This window comes from Macrotis lagotis, chromosome 7 (genome assembly GCF_037893015.1).
Source record: "Macrotis lagotis isolate mMagLag1 chromosome 7, bilby.v1.9.chrom.fasta, whole genome shotgun sequence".
Taxonomy (NCBI): Eukaryota; Metazoa; Chordata; class Mammalia; order Peramelemorphia; family Peramelidae; genus Macrotis; species Macrotis lagotis.
The window spans coordinates 44,522,958-44,534,835 of NC_133664.1; the positions used below are offsets into that span (position 1 = coordinate 44,522,958).

At 41.4% G+C, this 11,878-nt stretch overlaps 1 protein-coding gene across 1 annotated transcript in view; it reads right to left on the reverse strand.

The window, feature by feature from the left end:
• Positions 1 to 10,355, reverse strand: part of ULK4 (unc-51 like kinase 4) — a 730,095-nt gene extending 719,740 nt beyond the window's left edge. Inside the window, exons 1-2 of the mRNA XM_074195881.1 lie at positions 9,751 to 10,355; positions 3,845 to 4,024 (exon numbers count right to left, since the gene is read on the reverse strand). Of these exons, the coding sequence (XP_074051982.1) occupies positions 3,845 to 3,982 (138 nt within the window). The 5' untranslated portion in view covers positions 3,983 to 4,024; positions 9,751 to 10,355. The remainder of the gene's footprint in view (positions 1 to 3,844; positions 4,025 to 9,750) is intronic.
• Positions 10,356 to 11,878: the final 1,523 nt, after the last annotated feature.

Genomic DNA, 11,878 nt, shown 5'->3' on the forward strand with positions numbered 1-11,878 from the left:
AGCCCACTTTAAGCCTTAGTTGTCTCATCAGTAAAATGAAGATAATAATACCTTTAGTACCTACATCACAAATTGTTAGTTAGTCAGGATCAAATGAAATCATAGTTACTCTGGATTTGATTTTGACTGAAGAGGAGAAACTATATGAATAAAGAAAAAGGAAAGAAGCAGAGGCCATAACATCAAAGATTGAATGATTCTAGAAATAATCTGATATGAGTCATTCATTTTAAGTTAAAGGACTTTATATGTAAAAAGGGAAATATAAATGGGAAAAAAAGGTCGATGCCACTTAACTTTACCCCTGAAAAGAACAAATAATAAGCCTCTATTTACACTAAAAGAAAGCATTAACTAACTTTTATAAACAGTGCCTTCCACATAGTAGGCACTTAAATGTTTGTTGAATTAAATTTCGGTCAGCAGTTGTAAAAAATGTAGAATTGTAGTCTTTGAAAATACCACAAAAGTCCACCAGGTGGCAACATTATTCTACTCTGCAATAATGACTACAATCCAATTCAATGTCGTCATCATTCAGTTTTATAAAATCAACTTAAATGTTGGTATTAAATCAGACTACAACTCGTAAGAACAATTTATTGGAATAAAAAAGTAAAAAATACAATACAATTTGGCTAATTTGGAAAGTCTGATCTGACATTAGGAAGATCTGAGCTTTTAATGTTAAGTGAAGTGAGCAAGACCAGAACATTGTCCACAAAACAGCAACACTGGGTGAGGACAGATTTAGTTCTCCTCAGCAAAACAGTGATCAAGAATAATTTTAAAAAGAATTGTGATGGAAATACTATTCACAATCAGAGAAAAACCGTATAGTCTGAATGCAGACCAAAACATACTATTTTCTCTTTTTGTTTTTTCTTTCTCATGGTTTTTCCCTTATGTTCTGAATCTTTTACATAAAATGACTTATATGTAACATAATCATAACAGATTATTTGCTATCTTAGGAAGGGAGAGGGAAAGGTGGGAGGGAGCATATTTTACAAAAATGAATGTTGAAAACTAACTTTACATATAGTCAGAAAATAAATTAAAATAAATTAAAACAAAAAGATGACCTGAGTTCCAATCTGGCCTCAAACAACTTACAAGTTGTATCACCCAGGAGGGTCAGTTATCACCTGTCTAAGTTTCCTGAATCAGAGAGATAATAATAATAAGCTCTATTTCGTTTCTCTAGCCCCCCCCCCCCAATTCAATAAGTTAAGAAGTCTTATCAATTCCACTTTTCTCACAGACTTCTTTCTCCACTGAAACTGCCACCACCCTGGTGAAGACCCCTCTCACTCCATACCTAGGCTACTTAAATAGCTACTGGTTGGTTTCTCAGCCATTGTCTTCCCATTCCAGTCCATTTTTCACTCAGCAAAAGAATTTGCTGTGCACAAGTCTAAATAGATCAATCCCTCTCCCCCAACTTGATCAATCACTTTTAGGATCCAATGGAACAGCCTCTGTTTGACATTTCAAGTTCTCATAACCTGGTCCTTTCCTACTCTTCCGGTATTCTTACCTATTATTGGCCTCCACATCTCCTGCAATCCAGTGACACTTGAATCCTTGCTCTTCTTTGTACAAAATTCTCTGCCTTCTAACTCCAACATTTTTCCCTGGTTATTTGCCATGACTAGAAGGCCCTTGCCCTTCATCTCTATCTCTTGATTTCCCTGGCTTTCTCCAAAACCCCACTAAAATCCCTTCAATCACTTTCCCAGGCCTCCTTAAACTCAGTGCCAGCCCTCCAACACTATCTTCAATGTATCCCTTGTCCTTAAGTGTTTTCATGTTGTCTCTCCCAATAAACTGAGAGATCCTTGGGAGCTGGGTCCACTTTTTGTCTTTCTCTGTACCCCCAGGACTCAGCACATAGTAGTTACTTTAAAAATTCTTTTTCACTGACTGACTAAGGGTTGTTTCTATTACAAGGATAAAATAAGATTTGCAAACTTTAAAAGGTTATACCAATGCTAGCTAAATTATTATTAAAATCAAAGATGTTATCAGAAAAAGCTGCCCCTTTAGGGCAGCTAGGTGGCGCAGTGGATAGAGAACCAGCGCTGGAGTCAGGAGTACCTGAGTTCAAATCCAAGCTAAGACACTTAATAATTGCCTAGCTGTGTGCCCTTGGGCAAGTCAGTTAACCCCATTAAATAAATTTTAAAAAATTCATCAATGAATAAGTAAAGACTTTAAAAAAAAAGAAAAGGCCCCTTTAAAAAAATTAGTTCAAATGAAGAAAAGCAGAAGATTCACAAAGCAGAGCAGTTAATTAATCAACTACCTAATAATAGATCTAAGATAACTAAATAATAGGCATGGAAAAAAGATGACTCTAAATCTAGCAAGATTCTGCAAATGCCACAAAAAAAATTTAAAAATTTATAATCCTCCAGGACACTGGTCAAACTTCAACAAAAACAGATCCTATAGGCTCCATTATGACATAGAAAATCACAAATTAACAGAATCTATGCTGTATTGTATTTTTACTTATATTGTGAAACATTTCTCAATTACACTGTACTCTGGTTCAGGTCAGTGGGGAGTTTGACACCTCTGATTTAGAATACTTTTGGAGGAGTACTACCCTTAGGCAGAGAGAATGAACACTAGAAATGAAGGTCTCCACCCTGGAAAGACCACATCTGGAGTAGTGCTGAGTGCACCATATGATTTTCCGACAAGGACACTGCAGCAGAAATGTCCCCAGAGAAGAGTGAACAACACAGGATAGTAAAGGGACTGGAAACCAAGTTATTCAAAGGTCAGCAAAAGTAACTAATTTGTCAAGCCTTGGGGAGAGAAGGTTTAGGAAACACAATAGTCTTCAAATATGTGAAGGAAGAAGGATGAGATTTGTTCTGAATGACCCCAGAAGATAAAACTAGGAGCAAAGAGATACAAATTGCAGAGATTTAGGCTTAGCATAAGGGATAATGTCCCCTAAATTATAGCTATTCATAAAAGAAAGATGCCATCTCAAGAGGCAGAGAGGCTCATACATCACTGAAGCCTTCACTGCGAAAAAGACTTTGTCTGGGATGTCAGAGAAGAGACTTCTGTGCAGGAACCACATGATGGCAGAGCTCTTTTCCAGTCCTAAAATTCTGTAAGGATGAGGGCTGCTTTAAATGGGCAGAATCTATCTCTAAGTCAGAGTTCTGAGGAACCAGAAAATCTGGCAAGCCTATGAGAGGACACGGTGTCTAACACATGCCATGCTCTCAGTGGAACTTCTCTGTAGGTTTCTGAATATAAGGTAGAAGCAATACAGATGGGGTATGGGATTGGCAAGGACACTGGCTATCCCTGATCCTTTGATCTTTTTGTCACACTCACTATTCTTCCTCCCCTGAATGCCTCCATCTCCTTTTCATTTCCAAGCTTGGAATCTTTCTCTCTTACCCCTTAATGTTCCTATCACTCTTAATTGACTATAATATGAAAATGAAGTATACCTGCATTATTGGTTATGTCTACTTAATAAAATGTAATGTCCTATTGGAAAGAATTCCCAGGTCAATGAGATAATTAATCCATGTGAGTAATGTTCTGTCATGCAATTTTAAAAGTAATGAAATGAATAAATATTTTTCTCTTTAAAAAATTAATTTACTGTTATCTAATTTACTGATTCTCACTTGAATTTCTCCCTAAAATCAGCAACATTCCTAAAGCTCTCAGGAAAATTTATATCCCTATCCCTGTAATGTACAGGCTAATTAAATTCAATGACATCAATTTAATTGGGAATGATTTAGTATTCATAATTTATAGCTGTATATTTCCAGGAAGGCAAATAAGATAATTAACTTACCCAGTTAGTTATTTCAGGTCTTTTGCATTTATCAGTACAAAGAATGGCTACAAAATTGATTGTTCCTTTCCTTCGACCTTTATAAACAATAGTCTTGCTTCCTCTTCCAATCTCTTCATAAAGAATAAAGTTCTCCATCTTAAAGGGTAACTATTTCCTCCTCAGTTTCATTTCTGTTGACTAAAAATGAAAAAAGAAACCAGATATAATTTTCCAACTTCATAAAGATTACATAAAGGTCTAATAAACAAAAGAAATCTTATGATGACATTCATTCTTTTAAAAAAGCTTCCAAAATTAAAAAAAATTAATGCACAAGTGATTCTAGAACAAAATGTGTTATAAAATGTATTGATAAACCAACATTAGGTTTCTAATGCAATTCATCAAGTCTTAAAGTAATGTGTTCAATTAACAGTTTTACTTTCAGTCATCACATGTAACCAATGTCCTTCAGGCCAGTAGTCTCCAGTCTCACTTGTGAATCACATACATATCAGTTTTAAAAATCACACACAAAAAAATTCCTAAAACTTTTCTGAGACTGTACACCAACATTTGTTTACTTCAGATTACATATATGTCCTCCTGCAGTAAAAAACATAAACATTATGAATACTTGTGAGAAAGGAATCAAAGAGAACAATGAGGTTGGGAAAAACTGGGTCACTAGAACTAGTATCCTTCTCCAGTTGCAGAACCCAGCTCAACAAAGCTTCTTGCAATCTCCCATCAGTCAGTTCCCTCCCTCCCAAACCAGTTTGTATGTAAAGATCTTGTACAGATTTGCATGAGTACATCTGAGACAGGTGTCCCAAAAGTATTAGTTCAGTTTCAAGCTCCCAAAATTGACATACTTTTTTGTCTTCTCTTTTGGAGCATAAGAATGTTCAAGAAGAGATTGCAACACTAATTAATTTGCATTCCCAGAGCCTAGCACAGAATATGATGCATAGTAGATGCTTAATAAATGGATGGTCTGGATTTGAAAAATCATGTAATAATATTTGTGAAGTCAATCCCTTGCCTGCTCATCCAGAGAGATTTCAACCGGTGTCTCCCCCTAAACTACTCAACCCCCATTCCCTCAGACACTCACACCTGACCCTCCCAGGTTCCAAAGAAGCTCCCTTGCCCTCTGCTGCCATACTTTAAGGATCACTAGAGGTCTTTCCATCTGCCTGGCAGCCGAACTCTCCTTTAGATGCTTTTCCCCTCGATTAATCTGGACACTAAGTTTTTTGAGAGCATTTGTATACTTAGCAAGTGTTTAGCATGTAGTAGGTCCTTCATAAATGCTATATTTCTATTCTATTCTGTCCCAAAATGAAATTCTCTTGGATGGGGGGGAGACTACTGATAACAATGAATTGAGTAGGGAGGAATGTCTTATGTGAGAAAGAGTAAGGAAGTCAATGTTACAAGACTGCCCAAGAGGAAGAAGAGAGTAAAGTGTAGGTCTGTAAAGATAGGAAGGGGCAGGTTCTGAGGGGCCTTAAGAGTCCAACAAAGGGTTTTAGATTTCATCCTAGAGGGAGGCACTAATTTACTAAGAAGGGTGACATGGTTGGTCAGACCTCTGCTTTAGGAAGATCACTTCGGTGGCTGAATGGAGGATAGATTGGAGTGGAGAGAGACTTGTGGCAGCAAGACCCACCAGTGGCTTTTGCAATAATGCAGTTTTGAAGTGATGAGGGTCTGAACTAGGGATGTGGCAGTGTCAGAGGTGAAAAGGGGGCATGTCTGTAAAATGGAGAGCTGTTACCTCCAGATAATAAAATTTGGCAACAGATTGGATAGGGAGGTTGATAGAGAGGGAGCAGTTGAAGATGACATCTAGATTTCAAGCCTGGATAGCTAGGAGGAGAATGGTGTATCCTCAACAATTATAAGGAAGTTAGAAACAGAAGGTTTGAGGGAAAGAGAAATCTAATTTTTAACTTATTGAGTTTAAGATGTCTGTGGGGCATCCAGTTCAAATTATCCAATAGGCAAGGGAAAAACAAGACAAGAAATCAGAAGAGAAGTTAGGGCTGGATAAACAAATATCACCAAGAAAGATAATATAGACTCAATTCTATAGTAGGAGGAGAAAAGAGATCCCAGGACAAAGTCTTGAAAACCTTCTGTTTTGTTGGTATGACCTACATCAGGGCTATCCAAAGCATGGATGGCAGGCTACTTGCAACCTGCAATGCAGTTTTATAGGACCCACCTGTGAGTTTCAATTTTCATGAGCAAAAAAATAAAATGATAGTTTACATGGAATGAGTATTAGACTTTTTTAATTCCATCACTAATAAATAATCTTGATGTTAATTTTCTTTGGTGTTTTTAAGCAGTATTACACATGGAACATATTGCATGGAATTGTCAATCGATCTATGGAATGTGTTGCTATGTGCCTGCTGGCTAACTTACACTTTACTCATACATAACCTATTACTTGACTCAGTCCAGCTGTAGTCAAGTTCTCAGGAGACAAAGATGGCAAGTTCTCTGTTTATTTAACAGAATGCAAGAGCTTAAATACCCTTTTTTAGTCCCTGGTTCACTCCCATTCACGTGGCATTCTCAATCAGTCAAACATGCTCTGGTGCTCCTGGACAGCAGGTGATAAAAGTTTACTTCCTCAGGCTAGTACTCTCACACAGTGTTGCTATGTCAGGCTTGGTGTTCTCATACAATGTTCCAGGAGGAACTACCAAAACATAAGGAAGAGATAAGAACTGAAGAGCCAACCCAGGTAAGTAGGCCAAGGTGTACCATGGGCAAGAGGACCTTTAAGTCATTCCCAGTCCCACAATGACTTTCCTGTGACCCTCAATAGTCTTAGAATGCTTTCCATCTGTACAATGCAGATTGGTCAGTATGCACCTACCTTTATACTGCTGGGTTGTCTGTTGTTTTGGGTTTGCTTTTGTGTTTCACCTTCACTTGTCATGCTGATGATGCTCCTTCCCCAGCTTTCTAAGAAGTAATGAGGCAACCTTTTATATCTAAGAACCTTGGCCCCAGAGCCCTCAGGTAGTATTACATCTGAGGAACTAGGACAGTATTTTTTATTCTGGGTGTGGCCCTTGAATAATTATTTTATTCTAATGCAGCCCTAAAATAACCTCAGACTGGACAGCCCTGACCTAGATGACATTCCAATTGAAGAGACCAAGGAGCAGGCAGACAAGTAGAAGAATCTGAAGAGAATAAGACCACAAAATTCCAGAGAAGTAAATATTGAGAAGAGGGTGATTGGAAGTGTCAAAGGCTACAGAGAGGTCAAGAAAGAGAAGGACAAGCATGGAGCAAGGGTCATTAGATCTGGCAATTAAGAGATTACTAATCATTTTGAAGAAAGACGTTCCAATCGAATGATGATGTCAGAAGTCAGGATGAAAAGAGCTAAGAAGAAAATGAAGGACTGGAGAGTCATTTGACCGATGCCCAAAGGGCCATAAAAATAAGTATACCCTTTGACCCAGCAATACTATTACTAGGTCTGTATTCCAAAGAAGTCAAAGAAAAGAGGGACCTACGTGTACAAAAATACTGATAGCAGTTCTTTATGTGGTGACAAAGAACTGGAAATTGAGGGGATGCTCGTCAACTGGGAATGGTTGAACGACCTGTGGTACATGTATGAAAGATGAGCAGTATGCTTTCAGATAAACTTGGAAAGACTTGTACAAACTGATGCAAAGTGAAGTGAGCAGAACCAGGAGAACACTATACACAGAAACAATAACATCATATGAAGATCAACTGAATGACTTAGCAATACAGAGATATAAGGCAGTTCTGAAAGACTTTGGATGAAAAATTCTATCCACCTCCAGAGAAATAAGTAATGGGATCTGAATGCAGATCAAAGCATACTAGCATACTTTTTTCCTTTTTGAATTGTTGGTTTGTTATTTTTATTTGGCAAATGCTTAAAAAATGAATGAATTTGCTGAAACTTTTTTATTTTCTGAGAAACTATCAATAACTGCAAGCTGGCCCTTAACACAAAAGCATCTTTTTTTTTTACATCAATATACTCCAGGTGATTCTGCAAATGATTCAAAAGTCAAAGAATTCAACATAGTTGATACTCTAAAGGAAGGTGGAGCAAATTCATGGCAGGTTTAAGGATGCTGCAACACATTACTAAAAGTAATTTTCTTTTTTTGTGTGAGAAGTGGGGTTAAGTGACTTACCTAAGGTCACATAGATATAATTGTCTGGGAACAAATATGACCTCAAATCCTCCTGACTCCAGGGCTGTGCTCTGAATCACCAAGCTGCCCCCTAAATGGTAATTATTTTTTTTGTTTTGTTTTTTTGCAAGGCAAATGGGGTTAAGTGGCTTGCCGAAGGCCACACAGCTAGTATTGTCTGAGGCTGGATTTGGGATTTGAACTCAGGGACTCTTGACTCCAGGGCTGGTGCTCTATCCACTGCACCATCTAGCCGCCCCCCCATGGTAATTTTCAAAGAAAAATGATATGAAAAATATCATCTAGGAAATTATTAAAAAATTGAGCAATCCTTGGGGGCGGCTAGGTGGTGCAGTGGATAAAGCACCAGCCTTGGAGTCAGGAGGACCTGGGTTCAAATCCGGTCTCAGACACTTAATAATGACCTAGCTGTGTGGCCTTGGGCAAGCCACTTAACCCCATTTGCCTTGCAAAAACCTAAAAAAAACAAAAAAAAAACGTGAGCAATCCTGTAGTATTAATGAAGTATGTAGAATGAATGAAAACAAGAAAAAGAGAAAAAAATAATGAAATAAACAAGAATCTACTTGGAATATTACAATTCCAACTAAACAGCAAACTGTCCGGGGATTAAACCAAGATCACTCCAGACAGAAAGAATTAAACAAAGGACGGAACATCCGGTGATTAACTTTTTAAAATCGTCCTAGCACTTCAAAAAAGTTCCAAAAGCATTTATGGACAATGAGAATTTAAGAAACAAAACTCTCCAAATAAAGGCAAAAATATGAACCCAAAAATTCTCAATAAAGAGAAAAGTAAAACCGGTTCTAACACATCTACCAGACCCTGTATTTTGCCCAATCGTGAAAGCTCAATAGCTAGGGAATCGTCATTTTAGGATTTCGAGAAAGATCGGGGTTTTTCTGGTTCTCCTTTGAATGGGAGGCGGGGGGGGGGGGGGGGGGGGGGGCATCTTGCCCAAGGTCAAGGCTGATTGGCAGAAGTGCTAGAAACAGAGCCCGGGGCTTCTGACTGCCGGTTCCTAAGCTCCTTCAACTGTCCGGCTGCTTCTTCCTTCCTTCCTTTATTTATTTCTTTGGCCAGGCAATGAATGCCCCAAATGCCACTGCCAGAGGGCCAGGGGCGGCATTTGAACTCAGGTCTGGCCGCTGCGGCCCCCCTTTAAAGCCGGGCGGCCCAGCCTCGCCCCCCATCGCTAAGACGGGAATAGTGAGATTCGGCCTGAGCCCCAAAGGCGCGAACGAGGGGTGCGCCCGGCGCGTAAGTGGGGTGCGCGCCGGCGCGTAAGTGGGGTGCGCCCCGGCGCGTACGAGGGGTGCGCCCGGCGCGTAAGTGGGGTGCGCCCCGGCGCGTACGTGGGGTGCGCCCCGGCGCGTACGAGGGGTGCGCCCGGCGCGTAAGTGGAGTGCGCCCGGCGCGTAAGTGGGGTGCGCCCCGGCGCGTACTGGGGTGCGCCCGGCGCGTAAGTGGGGTGCGCCCCGGCGCGTACGTGGGGTGCGCCCCGGCGCGTACGAGGGGTGGGCGCGGGAGGGACGGCGGCGGCGGCTGCACTGCGCATGTCGGGCCTCGCGCAGGCCGCGCCGCCAACGGCCGGCAGAGGCGCGCGGGAAGGGCCGGCTCCCGCCTCCCGCCGCGCACAGCCCCCCGGCCCAGCCCCCCACGCTCCGCCGAGGGAGAGGAACGAACCCGCGTCCGCCGGCTCCGTGGTGGGGGCGCCGGCTCCGGGGCTCGGCGGCTGGGGAGGGAGAAGCCCCCCGGCTCCAGGAAGTTCGTGGCGCTTCTGCCCGCGACGACCCCCGGCGCTGCTCCACTCTCACGGAGGAGCGGGGGGAGACGGGCGAAGGTTCCGAATCTTTGTTTCAGATCTTCCGAACTCGGGTACCGCTGCCCCCCCCGCCTCCCGCTTGGAATCGTCCGGTCCGTCGCCTAGGTAGCACGCTGGACGCCGGAAGCAGCCCGGGGCGCTCATTGGCCCGGCAGCCTCGCTCCTCATTGGCGGGGCCGGGAGGCGGCGTCCCGCCGTCGCTCCTGGCAACCGGAAGGGCGGTCAGTCAGCGGTTGTGTTCTAAGACCTTCTCTGACTCTCGCTTCCCCGACCGGCCCGCCCTGACCCTCGGGTTCTCCTGCAGATCTAGGGGCTTGAACGAGAGACCCTCAGCCTCTCCCTCCGCGATGCCCCCACGCAGAAAAGCGCCCCGGGTGGCCTCACGCAGCCCCGTGGGGACGAAGACTCGCCTGGAGGAGGCCGCGGCCACACCCGGGGCGCAGCGCCCTCTACCGGGCGCGCCGGGGGCGGAGGCCACACGCCCTCTGGAGAGAAAGCAGAGTGAACCCGGAAGAGACGCCAGGCCTCACCCAATCCAGTAGCGCCAATCAGCAAGCCCCGCCCCAAGCCTGCCCCGGGGGCGGGGCTGCTCCTGAGGGCGGGAGGAGAGAAAGAACCGGGAAAGATGCCTGGAGCCAAGAGGCAGAGGAATTCTTTTCTTTTTAATATTATTTATTTCATTTATTTACATAAAACATTAAGATTTATTTCATTTATTAATTTATTTGATTTATTTAAATGAAATATTTGGATTTTATTTAATTTGATCAATTAATTTAATTTTTTTATTTATTTGATTTAAATATTATTTATTCATTCATTTAAGAAATAAAGCAAGCATTTCCACAATATGGTAGAATAGGAAGAAAAATATGAAATATGAAATGCTTTAAATGATTCATGTGGGCAGAGTGTTGTTCTAAGAGACAGTGGAGAGACAAGAAATTCTACCCTTAAAGATGAACAGCTGATATATGCATAATGCCTTGAATAATATTAAGTTATTTCATTTGGTCCTATCTTTGAGGAAGATAATATGAATATGATCGTCCCTATTATTCAATATGAGGAAATTGAGCAGGCACAGAAAATTAAGAACACCATCTGAGGGGAAAAGTGATTAAACATTTTGTCTACTCTGTCAATGCTTGAGCTCTCTAGATGTCATTAGAATACCAATGAAAGTAATGCAAAATAGAATATTCCTGTAATAGAATTTAGAGCTATTTATAATTCTGAAGGCTTCAGACCCAACAGAAATGAACTCTGCCTATTCAGCTTCAGTTCCTCACATTGTAAGCCTTTCCCACTCTGAACCCTATTTTTAAGGTTTGAGAAGAAAGCTAATATTAATGTAATGCAAGGACTCTCAAATATTTGTGGTCAACAGAACACTGAAGAAATGAAAGACCTCACAGATCACAAACTAACTCTTTGCCAATCCACACACAGCAACACCATAATTAATGAGAAGTGATACTCCTCTTTTAATGACATACCAATTGAGGATATAGGATAAGACAACTATTGGTTCATTCCAGAAACAAGACTGTCAAAACTGCTACAAGAGCATATATAGAGGTTTTTATATACTCTGTGGACTAAACTTTGAAGCTATTAAATTAAAAATAAAAATAGACCCATGAACAATTTTTGGATTTAGGAACAGAAAATGACAGCTAATAGTCCAAATATTAGATTGCTGTAAAATTCTGTGACTTTTCAAACTGGTATTTGATTTCATTGTAATTCTAAACTGCTCTAAAACTATATGTTGTAGGGGTGGCTAGGTGGCACAGTGGATAAAGCACCAGCCCTGGAGTCAGGAGTACCTGGGTTCAAATCCGGTCTCAGACACTTAATAATTACCTAGCTGTGTGGCCTTGGGCAAGCCACTTAACCCCATTTGCCTTGCCAAAAAACCTAAAAAAAAACCCAACTATATGTTGTAGTTGATGTCAGCTGAGACTTCTAAATAATATTTACCCC